At 27.1% G+C, this 14,799-nt stretch overlaps 1 protein-coding gene across 1 annotated transcript in view; it reads left to right on the forward strand.

Moving 5' to 3' along the window:
- The window catches only part of LOC108749235 (troponin C), a 5,326-nt gene extending 1,823 nt beyond the window's left edge, over nucleotides 1–3,503 (forward strand). The window contains exon 3 of the mRNA XM_018487802.1: nucleotides 3,385–3,503. Within this exon, the coding sequence (XP_018343304.1) occupies nucleotides 3,385–3,413 (29 nt within the window). The 3' untranslated portion in view covers nucleotides 3,414–3,503. The remainder of the gene's footprint in view (nucleotides 1–3,384) is intronic.
- The last annotated feature ends 11,296 nt before the right edge of the window (nucleotides 3,504–14,799 follow it).

The raw sequence follows: 14,799 nt of genomic DNA on the forward strand, positions 1-14,799 counted from the left end.
AAACAAAAACTCTAACTTTAAAAACTATAACTTTAACTTTAAAAAAATAAAAATTACTTTGAAATCTTGATAACACGGTTACCTAGAGAGGATTTGTGATCATTAAAAGATATTTCCATTGAAACAAAATAAGTTCTATTTGAAATATTTTTTAGAATAACGAATAGTTTGGGAGAAAATTCCGTCCAAAGCTTGAAATCAAACTCTATCAACATAAGAACCATGTATGTATGTATATATATTGTATATATGTACACATATATATACAGGGTATCCCGAAATTTTTTGCCAAGCGCTCTTGTGTAGATAGAGCGGAAAAAAATTGAGACCTCTACCATTTTGCAATTTTCGCAATAGTTAACAAGATATTAATTGCTAAAAATCGCTAAATATTAATATTCAATAATTTTTTATTCAAATACAATACTATCAACTTTACAGAAAAACAGTGAGAGAAATTGTTTATTTTCTTCTCATAAAGTTTTGAGAATTCTTTTAGAATTTTATCAGAATTTTTATAATACCGTATTTTAATACTATATTTCCTCATGTTGGTAAAAATAGTTGCCAATATATTATATATAAGAAAATGTAGTACTAAAAAATTGATAAAAAATTTTGAAAAAATTCTTAAAGTTCTATGAGAAGAAAATAAACAATTTTTCTTTCTTGCAGTTTTTTTTTTTTGTAAAGTTAATAGTATTTGAAAAAAATTATTGAAGACTTATAATATTCGACAATTTTTAGTAATTAATATTTTGTTAATTATTGCAAAAATTGCAAAATACTAGTTAGAGGTTTTTTCGACTCAGTTTAGTTTGCTCTATCTACACAAGAGCGCTTGGCAAAAAATTTTGGGATACCTTATATATAATATATATATATATATATATATGTATGTATATTTATATACCGGGTGATCAAAATAAAGCGTTACAAATTTTTATCTCGGAAACACGGCTTATTGAGAAAAATTGTTCAGATAAATGTTGTAGAGTTCAAAAAGATCTATTGGGTGGGCAAGAAAATAATTGCGTTTTTTTTAGCTGAAAGTTGTATATACATCTTCATCAATAATGAATAAAATTTAAATTTAGAAAAAAAGTTTTAAAGCTTGAAATCTCTACTTTTAAAAGCTTATCACGTTTTTTAAGTTTATATGAGTTTGGTAATTTTTACATACCAAAAACTAGCTGGAAAAGACGGAAAATTTTTTTCTCACTTTGTGAGTTTGTAACGTGTGCAAAACAAATTTGAGAAAATTTTTGACTACCTATCATGAAAGCTTGATATTTTTCCTACAAAATTGTTTTTTAAATCTTCCTACGATTTTTGGTTATTGAGTTATCGCGGATTAAATAAAAGGATCATTTTGACTTTAATTGCTCATAATTTCGTTAAAAATTGTCGTATCGCAATTTAAAAAAGAGATTCTTAAAGCTGAAACTTTACTCTATCAAGATATATTGGTTGGTAAGAAAGTAATTGCAGTTTTTACTGCTTTTTAAAAAAGCTCTTGCCAATATTTACTGATCTTATCAGTTTGACTTTGGATGGTGTCGCCAAGATCAAGTCAAGGTCGATTTTTTAAAATGGAACACCCTACTTTCGATTTCAGAATGTAATAGCTGATATCGATATCTTTTCAAAATACTATAATAAAGATATTTTTTATTGAGTAATTTTTGAGTTATGATGTTTGAAAGTTACAGTATCACCGGCATTAGCCTTACCCAAGGTGTCCCACCAACGACTAAAACCTCTTGAATGTTAACACAAACTATAGAAATAAAATCCTTAAACGGTTTAGCTGGATCTGAAATGCTTGTATGATTTTTGGGTGAATTTATGTACTACGTATGTAGTCCCCAGAAACGTGTAAAATGATTTTTTGGTTTTGGAAACGCTAACTCTATTAAATTACCGCAGTAATATCATGAGTTAAGTTGGCTAGTAAATTTTTGATGCTTATAATTATTTTTATATGTCATTCAACATTATTAAGATCGTTTCGAAGATGCGAACAAGCATAAAAAATTTACAGAATTATATAAATTCACACAAGCAAAAATCATACAAACATTTAAGATCCAGTTAGACTAAAATCCAGTTTGATTTCTATAGTTTGTGTTATTATACGTATACGGTCCTATAATATATTATATTGTTTCTTGAATATTGTTCAGGATAATGTCCTGGATAATATTTGTCAAGATCAAGGCCATTGGAGATTATCCGTCTCGTTTTCATTTTTGCACTAAAAATTCATTTTTATGAAAAAATGAAAATACAATCTCCAATGCTTTGATCTTGACAAATGATATCCAGGACATGAGCCTGAGTAACATTCAAAAGATTTTAGTCGTCGGTCGGATACATTGGGTAATGTTAGTGCCCACGATACTGTAACTTTTAAGCATTAACTCAAAAAGTACTTAATAAAAAAACATTTTTTGATATTATTCTTGATAACATTTTTTTATAGCGTTTTTATAGCGGAAATCTCTGGACATCATCTATTAGATTCTGAAAACAAAAGTAGGGTGTTCTATTTAAAAAAATCGATGTGACCTTGACTTGACCTTGGTAATGCCATCCAAAGTTAAACTGATAAGATCAGTAAATAGGCCTTTTTAAATTCTACAACTTTTGTTTGAACAATTTTTCTCATTAATGCCGTGTTTCCGAGATAAATAATTTGTAACACTTTATTTTAAACATCCATGTTTGCGTGTGTGTGTGTGTGTGTGTGTGTGTGTGTGTGTGTGTGTGTGTGTGTGTTATATAGGGTATCCGGACAGTCGTCCTTTGAGAAATGATTCGGGACTCGAAAAAAAGGAAAAAACTACATAAACATAGGTTCGGAAATAAATCGTCTCTGAGTTATAATCATTGCACTTTTATATTATAAAAATTGTAATTTATTTTTCATAATCACAATCATAATTTATTTCATAGTGTTTTAGTATAAATAACTATATTTCAGACTACATATTTGGCGTTACTCAGGATGCATCTTCCTTCTAATAAAGTAAAAAAAGAGGAATGCTAAAGCGGACTATGCCTCCCATGATGTATCCTGGATCAAAATAGTCCGAAATGTAGTTATTTATGTTAAAACAATATAAAATAATATAAAATAAATTATAATTGTGATTATATGAAAAATTAATTACAATTTTTTTAACATTAAAGTAGTTATAACTCGGAAATGATTTATTTTCGGATTCATATTTACATAATTTTTTTCCTTCTTTTTGGATTCCAAATCACTTCTCGAAGTATTGCGGGCGATTTTCCGGACACTTTGGACATATACATTTATATAAACTATTATTGAGATGCAATTATTAATTTATCTTTTAATGAAATCTTAATCTATAGAATTTATGGAGATGATGACTGGAGAATGATTGTACATAACAATGGATTTATATCGCTCTAAGAAGATCGCTAAGAAGATGATGATAAACTTTCTTAATAAAATATTTGTGCAAAAGATTGTCAATTTTGTTATTATTATTTAATCTTGACATATACATGTAATAGATATAGAATATATGAGAAAACTGCGAATTTTTATCTTATAGTTCTATTCTTCACAGATATATACATTCAATAGATATGAATCATCAGTTTCATAATTACAGATGTTATTGAATCTGATTACTCTGCGAATACAATAGAGTAGTAAGTCTTAAACTTTAAAGAGTTGACAATCATATTCGATTATTTTTCTCACATTCGACTGTGATTGATCAATTTTTTAAGGCTTAAGATTTACTACACTTTTTGTGTTTGCGGGGATAAGGGAGGTCTCTTGTACGTATATTAGTAGACCGAAAAAATGGTGATTCTTTGTAATTTTTTTTAAAAGAAAAATTAATATTTAAAAACTTTTTGCACATTTTAATATAACTATTATAGAGTACATACAAATTTTTGTGCGAAAAAAATTATTATAAATAATAAAAATATAAATATTTAGTTTGACTCGCCACGATGTTATGATTTTGTGTACAACAGCTGTAATTCTTGCCAAAAATTAAAAATTAAGAAATATTTTCAATTTTTTATAGAATTTCATTTTAAATGAATCTAAAAAATTAAAAAAAAATGTATATATAAATTTTATGCGATTTAAAAAAAAATGTTACAATTTTCGCTAGGTAGCAGCCGTTTTTTTATTGAAAATTGTTAATGTTAATTTTTATTTAATTGTTTAGGTTGACTATTGAGTTGTATATGAGCTGTAAACTAATAATTAATATAAAAAGTCGATTGGTGAAATACTTTTTTCTCAATCGTGTACACAAAGTTGAAGAAAATACAAAAAACAAATTTTGAGAGAAACGCGTTTAATAAGTTGTTGGTTCAGTTCTTAAATAGGTAATTACAGTGCCTGGAGGCTAATTTGCTATTCTAGGGATATACAATAATCCTTCAGCTTCCCCATGGAATTCATTTTGAGTAATTTGAGCCATTCTATGAGGTACTCAGGCTTCTCTAGTGCTACTAACAAGGAAACCATCGGAATCCAGATAGTCAAACCTGAAGAGACAGATTTTGAGCAGAGTCTACTATTAGACAATGTCAGCTAACTGCTGTCAAAAATATAGCAAAGCCTGATGATATGCTATGCCAGCAAATTGGTGAAACCAAACAGAATCTGCTGTTTCATCTGACAACAAATTGCGAGCAGAATAGAGCCTGCTGACGGTAGATTGGCAGCAGAAACCGAGCAAGATCTGCCATTTTCATATACGGCCTCGCCATGATATAGACTTGCTTCTCGTAAGAAGAAAACGTCCAGAAATCCTATAAGAATTGACGTATGTAAATCGAATAGGCAAATCTCCTAGAGATTCTTAAGCTCATTCGGAGTATGCTTTCTGAATCTCCGAATATTTTTTTGATTATTTTATAACTTTTTCATATATTTTGAAATGTGCAGTTAATATGTATATATATCGATAATATGTATTTTAGCAATAAAACTGTATGATTATTTCCAGTTTTCACACCAGTATATATAAATACATAATTATCTATATAATTATATATAACCGTTTATATATATGTACGCAAAATAATTCTTATAAGAAATTAGGTCGATTTAAATGAAAATGACAAATCTTACTCGGTTTCTGCTGTCAATCTGCTGTATAGTGTTAGAAGTATAGATGGTCCGACTGAATACCTTTTTCATATACAGTCCTGTGATTATTTTGAGTCAGTTAGCGCTTTCGTTATTAGGTAACGTCATAGATTCAAATACCGAACGAAAACAAATATGTCAGCTTTAGCGATGTTAGATGTGATGTAAATACGTTTTTGTAAAAATGTTATGAATGCGAAAATGGATATTTTTATATTATTTGACACGTTTTATATAATCTATAGGCATGTGCCTGTGTATATGATATAATATTTAATACAATAATTTTTGCGTTTCTTAACAAAAAAAGAATTGGTATCTTAATGTCTTTTTCTTGCACTCCTCAGACATTAAAATGCATTTCCACTCTCGTTCTCCGATACTCTGCTGTGGATATTCATTTTTATAAAATGTTTTATAAAATGTCACAAATTTTTATAAAAGGTTAATGCGTTACACACACACACATACACACGCGCTCGCGCGCACGCAGAGCACACACACACACGCACGCACACATACGCACATTACTGAAATAAAGTATATATAAATTAAACTAATTTTTGTTTCATTTTTAATACACACATTTTTTTTTATATGCATAATGATATTTATTATGCGGAAATAGTATTATAATGTTGAAACTGTCTAATAGCAGTCTTCTAAATTATCCCAAAATAATCACAGTTTGAGGAGGCTAGTCTAACACTGTGATCTGCTATCAGATTCTGTCAGCAAGTTCTGTTTGATTTCTGCTGCCAGTCTGTTTGCATAGAATGTTAACAGGTTCTATCGGCAGAACAGGAGCAGAATGCGATATTAGTTGTAGTCAATCTGCTAACATTTTCTGATCAAATCTGCTACCAGTCTGTCGACATCCTGATAACATTTTGCTATTTGGGAAGTAATCCTCATCAATTTTAAGAGGTTATTCACCCTGGAGGCCTCAAAATCATACCTTATTTTAAGAAGTGATTAAAAATCTATACATGGTACATAAAATCTTTTTATATCTATTTGTTACTTGCATTTTGATGTATAAATTGTATAAAAATTATAATTCTAAAAAAACAAATGACGGTGCTGCAGCACGTTTTTTGGAGACTTGCATATGATGAAGACATCCGCGGTGGACAGTAGAACAAGTCCAAGAAATGTTGTAGCCAAAAATTAAAAAATTATTCTATGATTCTGTGTAAATTTATATATTACCCAACAAACACAGATATATCTCAAACATATAATATATCTCGTACATAATTTTAATTTTTTAACTCGTAACAATTGTCAAAAGTTACATAAATTTATGAGAATATTCTTAAATTTATCGTTCCATTTTCTCTATAGTAGTTACATAACAGTGATATGATTTAAATACAAAACGGCAACAAGATCAATATATAACAATTATGTATTGAAATGAAATGCATACGTAACATTTATGCAATGCATAATTTCTCACTGTGACATCACAAATGGGTGAAATTGTTATTTATTTGTTACTTATTAACATATCGACCCGATTTCTTTGATTTGAAAAAGTTTTTTGGTTATTTTTTGCTATTAGAATGAAAAAAATAGTTTATATAGTTTTGCAATTTTTTTTAAATAAAAAAATATATTTTTAATATGTAACAATAAATTTTTAAAAATAAAAACTATTTTTTATGTAATAAAACGGTTTTATCTTAACAAAAAAATAATTTTTTGTTGTTATTTATTTTTATTTTTCAATTTATTATTCACTATTTCGCATACCTTATTCTATGTCTATATTCTTGTCTTATTAACTATAATTAATTATTGAAAAACGCATCGCTGCCAAGCGATTTGAACCCACGATCCATAAAACAATAGCTTAATAACATTTATGCTGAGCTAATCGCACGCTTGTGATCGAGTCATTGCCAACGTTATTTATATCTCTTATTGTTTATATCATTCCTATTATATATTAATTTCGTGTCTCTGCTGAAAGTTTAATATTATTAATATTTAAAGAGATCACATGGAAACGAAATAATATATGAGTATATAATAGATGATATTTATTTATTTATTTATTGTTAGTTCGGAAATGATAATAATCTCTCCATGTTATATAAATACTTTTATCTTTTATATTTTTATATTTATAAAAATCCACATGACAATCAAATATATTATTATCTAATCCCATACAGCACAGAAAATTAAAGCAATGTTGCTGCAATGTTGCAGTATTGCAGATTGCAATGTAACATTGCAGAGGTATTACGGAAATGTAAATTAACAATATGCCTGCAAAATGTCAGTAATATGCTTGTAATATTCCACAAACATTGCAAAACTAATTCTTTAATTGTTATAATAATAATATATAAAAATATAAGTTTTTACAATATTTATGTACAATCTTAGTTTAACACTTAGTTTAACAGTCATAACATTGTCGGAATTTTGCAACAATGATGCAGCAACGTTTTGCAACCACCATGCAATACTGCAATGTTTCAGTGAAATCATTCTGCAAATGTTTCTGCAATCTTTCTGTACTGTATGGGACTGCATAAAAATATTTAATTGATAACATAATAGAAGCAAATTATATAGAATCTAACTTATGTTTTGAATCGACTTTATTTGCTAAATTATACTGATTATTTTGATTATTTTTTTATTAACAAATAATCAGAAATAATTTGTAATATTACTTACTGATTGATTGTTTCCTTTAATTTATCGCATTTATTGTTTCTTTATTTGTTTATATAACAAATTCTCACTTCTCTCTATTTTTTAAACAAATGTAATCACTATGAAAAAAAGTGACGTATAATTTATGAAATTACATCGTAGTGAAAGTTATTGTAGTGATGTAATTTTATAGAAAAGTACGATCTCATAATTTTAGTGACATAACTGTTATAGAGTTACAGTATACATTCCTGCAGATGTAACCAAAACATGTATAATTTACATCCTTTTCCATTATGGCTTTGTGCTGTAAATGTATTTTGTATTTGTTATATATCTTATTCATAGAATGGTATATGGATGTAATTTAATTACATTTAATTTATTATACATAATTATGTGCTAAATATATAACAAAGACATGTAACAAAATTATCATATTTATATTAGAATATCTCATATACGTCATAAAACTGTCTTCTTGTTATAAAACAAAGATATTTGAATAATAACAAAAAAATTATATAACAGTGCCAAGCCATGTTTGCTTGGGTACATATGTACCCAGTAAGCAAGAAATATTTTGGAACATTTCAACAACGTTGTAGCAACTTTATAACATTACTACAATGTTATTGAAATGTTCCAAAATGTTTCTTGCTTACTGAGTAGTCATTTTTGAAACGCGCGCTGAAATAATTTTTCGGTCTTGAAATATTAATTCTACTAAATTACCGCAGTAATATCACGAATTAAAATTGACTAGCAATTTTAACAATTTTTTAATGCTTTTTGGCATCTTTGAAATGATCTTAATTATGCTGAGTGATATATTAAAATCTGTAAATAATAAATTCTTATTGTGAAAAATATTACCTCGGCCGGGAGTCAAATCCGGATCTCTTCCGTGCGAGCGTCCTAAGCTTTTAGACTACTGAAGCCTTAGTAATATTCCTTATAATAATTGGCATATGAAGAAATAATGTCTTTAGATGATGCAAATAACGTGGATAGGTAGAGCGGACTAAACTGAGTAGAAAAGTCCTCTATCATTTTGCAATTTTTGCAATAGTTAACAAGATATTAATTACTAAAAATTGCCGAATATTGGTCTTCAATCATTTTTTTCTCAAATACTATCAACTTTATAGAAAAACAGCAAGAGACAAACATTGTTTATTTTCTTCTCATAGAGCTTTAAGAATTTTTTTAGAATTATTTTTGGAATTTTTTAATATTATATTCTCTCATGTTGGTAAAAATAAGAAAATGTAGTATTAAAAAATCTGATAAAAAATGCTGGAAAAAAAAATTCTTAGAGTTCTAGAGAGAAGAAAATAAACAATTTTTGTCTCTTGCAATTTTTCTGTAAAGTTAATAGTATTTGAGTGAAAAATTATTGAAGATCAATATTTAGTAATTTTTAATATTTTGTTAATTATTACGAATATTGCAAAATGGTAGAAGACTTTTCAATTCAATTTAGTCCACTCTATCTGTCTACGAACGTTGTCAGATGAATTATCGGACACCCTGTATATGCAAAAAAATTATTTACCGAGTTAATTTTTTTGTTATGATCTGTATTCTTTATTGTGACATCATTACTTTTTTCGGAACAACTTTAACAATGTATATGCAAAAAATTGTTTACCGAACTAATTTTTTTGTTATGATGTGTATTCTTTATTGTGACATCATTACTTTTTTCGGAACAACTTTAACAATAAAATTTTGATAATATAATTGTATCGTATATATTTCCTTTCTAAATTTGTAAAATTTTTATTCAAAACTTTCTCAAACACAAAACAATTATTATAAAATTTTTAAAGAATAATTAAAATGGATCATCATGTATATATTATCACCTGCAGTCTGTTTAATTTTATCACAATTATCGTTTCAAAGAAAGAACAAATATAGATAACCCGATATCTTGACAATGCTCGTAATTTTAGCGCTCATATTTATAAATTTTTAAAGACGGAGTTACAAATGGAATTGTAAAAAAATAAATAGCTTAAAAATTATATTCTAAAAATATTCTGTAAAAAGGAAATATTTAATAATATATAAAATGTTCGTTAAAAATAAAATTTAAATTTAATAATATTATTGGATAATTGCACGATTTTTGAATAAAAATATTTATAAATAATCTAATTACATTTATGTACAATAATATATTATAATTTTATGAACAGAAATTAATATATATAATATCTGAAAAAACCTTTATTTATTAAAAAATGGTTTATCATCATGTATTCTTTATAAATGGATTAAAAAAAGTTTTAAAGTTAATTTATTTAAAGCGTTATAAAAATATTTTATTACATATAAAATAATATGTAGAGCACATAAAGTTTAATTTAATTTAAGTACATAATTTTTATTCTAAAATATATATGTAATCGAATTTTTAATTCTTCTATTAATTTAATATAATATATAAGTTTTAGTTTATAAATAAGAGAGAGACTAATGTACAACTATTTAATAATTATATTTCATTGCATATTACATGTATGTATGCCTATGTGTGCATGTTGCGAACTTGCTATATAAATAAACTTATAATTACATAGTACATAATTTTTATTATAATTGTATATTACTTTTATTAAAATATTTTTTAAATATTTTGTTTATAATATTATAATAGATTTTGATAAGAGAGAAAAATAAAAAATGTTTGCATAATTAATTTACATAGATACAATTATATATATTATAATTATATAAGGTTAATGTCGTTCGCCGAGTGTCAAACAAGGATAAAATGATACATCATGCACATTATGCATGAAACGGAACGCAGCTTAAGTAAGTGAATAAATATAATGTAAGTAATGAGAAAGTATAAAAATGAAAATTGTTTCGTCTTATTTGCGATTTTCTTCAAGACGAAACAAAAACGAGTATATTTCTATAGGACTTTTTTTCTTAGTTTATCATTGCATTATTGCCTTAATATAGATATTGTTCAAAATGTTGGCCTCTTACAGCAATGCAAACATTGCAACTAGTAGGAACAGCTCGTGTTGTAGCTAAACACTAATCTGGTGATATTTGGTGCACTGCAGGCTCGATTTGATTTTTTAATTGTTCTATTGAGTTGATTGATGACGAAACTTCTTGCTTTAGGACCCCTCACACAAAGAAGTCTAGTGGTGTCAGATCAGATGATCGGAATGGCCAAGATATTATTTCTCCACGTCTAATCCATCGTTGTGGAAAATGTCTGTCTAGCCAAGCTCGAGTAGTTCTGCCATAAGTTGGACACTTATCGAGTTGAAACCATATTTCAATCCGTTGCTGCAGGTGCATGTCTTCTAAATGAAGTTAATCTCCAAAAAATCTATATATCTGGCTGCATTTAATCTATCGGGTCAAAAAAGTGGTTCCATTAAACAAAAACAAACAAAAAAGTTTTTACTTGAAAACGGAATTATTATTATTGTTTTACGAAGCAAAAACGAACCTATTTCTACAAGACTTTTTTTCTTAGATTATTGATCCGTTACACGTTCCTGAAGTTTTGATATTTAAATTCCAGACACCCTGTATATACAGACATACACACACACGCACGCACGCACGCACGCACGCACACGTACATACGAGAGTATATAGTTGATTATCAAATATCAACATATGAAAAGATTGAAGCACAAATAAGCTAAGCGCGTGAAGTAACAAATGTAGTCATGGATTTCAGAGTCAAATTATTTACTATAGATATTATTAAATAATTTTTACTCTCTAATTAAACGTAATATTTATTAAATAAAAGATTCCAGAAAATAATACAATAAATAACAAAATAATAGTTATAGAAGTCAGCGCGGGAGACAGTGCGCAAATCAATAGAGTTGAATCAGTAGATGATTCATCTATTATATTTTCAGTTTTATTTGGTCTAATCATCTAATAAATTTTAAGTTATATTATTGTTTGTAATTTTGCTGAGGAAGGCTTAAACCCGGAGCCGAAACGTACAAATTCTATATGATATAGTAAATTTTATTGAATATCGATTCTTTTTTTTTCTTATGTTTACTTCTTATATAATTAATGGAATTAATTATTAAAATTTTGTAAAATACTGACTAAGATTTGATTCTTTCATATCTTGAGGAAAGTTTTGAAGCTTAATTGCAGTATATTTGATGTATATAACTTCATATAATTTTATTTATACTAAAGTCTGGTAAAACTAGAATTGGAAACGTTACTTCACGATAATAATACGTTATCATTATCTTTATTTAGAAAGTAATGACTCGTTATTTTTTCATCATTTTTTTGTAATGTTAAAATAAGATATTAGATTTAAAAATTACATTATTTCGTAATTAGTATTAAATGTAACAATTAATATTAAAACTTAAAATTTTAAGCTAGTCTGTATATAGCATCAAGTTTTTCTTTATATTAAACTTATTTAATAAGTTGATCTATATAATCCTTTAAGGTAACTCCAGCAAATATGCCGCACTGGAATTTACGCTACAGAAGTCAGAAAAAATAGAAGGAATGGGAATAATTTTCTCGCAACTACTCTGTTACATGTTTTTATGTTATATTAGTATTGTGTTAATAATTTCAGTTTCTTACTATTAATATATTATAGATAACTGATCTTTAGTCTGTATTTCGTATGGTATGTATTGATATGGTTTCTATGTTTGCTAATTCTGGTTTTGAGAGTTCTTCTTGTTTGATCCACGTATTTTTATAATTATGTTAACAATGAGATATCGATTATATTTGTACAGTACGTCGGGAAACTCAATGAGTTCGTTCAATTTGCATTGAAAAGGATCCAAAGCTGAATCGAAACGTATGTATAAGACATTGGAACTAATAAATCTTATTATGCATCGACATCCTGTGTTTGGCTCCAAAAGGCATCAACTTATGGACTGATTCATCTGTAATGAGCCTAATTACAACTAATATTTATTTTTTAATATGAAAAGTAAATACTTTGGATTTCTAATACTTTCTTTATAGTAGTAGACAGTATAAAGTTTTCACTGATAGTTCGTTTATTATAAACATAGTAATAAATAATATTTAATAAATTAAATTTTTCAATTGTTAGAAAGTGGCTTAGAAAATTACAAAGGTTAAATAATAAAGAGCATACAGCCACGACTAAGGATGTAAACAAGTTATATATTATTTGAAACAAATTCACAACAAATAAGTAGTCGTTTCGGTCAAGATTTGACCATCTTCAGTACAATAAAAATGAATAAGTTAAAACATTATAATTAAAAACGCAAGTCAAACGATAAATGTAGTGTTAGCGAGTACAAAAACTTTTTTTACAATAAGGTAGCAATCGCAACCGCTCATAGTAAAATAAAATTAACAATTAGTTGTTCATTGCACTATACGAATAAAAAGAAGAAAAACTAGAGTTTTGTTCCCGTGTCACAATATCGTTAAATTTTTGATAAGTGCGGCGGTATTATCCTATGTTTATATTTTAACTTTTTAATATATGCTTATTTTTATGAAATTAGGTTGTAATTTACGAATACGGATTTTACTTAAAATGTTCATTAAACATTGTCTTGAAACATTAATATTGTTATTAAGAATGCATTCCAAATATTTATTTCTAAGATTTATGTTACTTATAAAGGAAAGGCCTCTAAGTATTATATCCTAAGAGATACCCAGTTCATTTTGAATAAATGCTAGAAGTCTATAAGTAGAATTTAAAAAAATAACAGGTCATTTTGAAGAGAATTCAATAAGCTTTAAGATAATGTTATATCAAATTTAATTCAAATTATATATTTTTTTTTAATTAAAAAAATGTAAAAAGTGAGCGAATCGCAAAGTCAAAAAATTGTGCTCTTAATATGAGGTGCCCCGAAAAATTGATAATAAAGTACATCAGTATTGCAATTAAAAAACTTTATGTAATATTTCTAAAATACAAACAGACACCGTCAATGTGTGCAAAATGAGCATGTGATGCACTATACCTGGGACTCGTCTTCAGGTAGTTGGAACCAAGTATCGCAGAAACAAGCATTTGATGTTCATTCCCATTTTGTCTTTATTATTATTGTATAATAACATTTATACTTTAGCAACAATTTTCACTATGACATAAAAGCATAGATTGTTTCATATTAAAAATACTCTGGGTATCTGATATTATGATTTCTACGTCTTAAGGTTTTATGATCATCAAATCTAACTTATATAATTAAGTAATTCAACATATTCCGTATTTGTCTATTAGTACGATCTTACTCTATCACTACATGAAGAATTTATTGTAAAATATTTATTTATTAAATAATAAATAAGGTTTAAAGGCTCATTTCAATAAAACTTGAAGACATTAAAATTCTAAAATTTTTTTTACAACGACTACAAGCATGATCTAATAATGGATTTCCCACTAAATAGTTTTCAATCCAAGACCAATCAATTCATGATGGAATCAATAGATATTCTCTAAATCAGTGGATAATCACTGATATCAGTGCCAAATATGCCACTGGTAATCAGTGAATGAAATGTGAAATCTTTAACCTAGCAAATTTTTATTATATGATCCAATTAACGTTTTAGTGCATAAATTCTATAAATATGGTATTGGAAGATTGAAATCAATGTGCAAATATCAGTATTTTAATTATATAATACTCAAACATTCTTCCTTTTTTAGTTGAACTTCATTAATTATCCAGTGCTAAGTATGCCACTGGGTAATTAGTGACTATTCACTGATTTAAATTTAGAGAGTAGCGTTTATTAGTTTAATAGAAACGCAGTGCTATTTTATATTAGATCTCCTCTTATCTGATAATAGAGGGCTCTCCTCTATATTACAGATTTTCAACAATATAATCAGCAGTAACTCTAACTCAGCAGTAATTCATGTGCGTGTGCGTGTGCGTGTGCGTGTGCGTGTGCGTGTGCGTGTG

Source organism: Trachymyrmex septentrionalis, unplaced genomic scaffold, assembly GCF_001594115.1.
Source record: "Trachymyrmex septentrionalis isolate Tsep2-gDNA-1 unplaced genomic scaffold, Tsep1.0 scaffold279, whole genome shotgun sequence".
Taxonomy (NCBI): Eukaryota; Metazoa; Arthropoda; class Insecta; order Hymenoptera; family Formicidae; genus Trachymyrmex; species Trachymyrmex septentrionalis.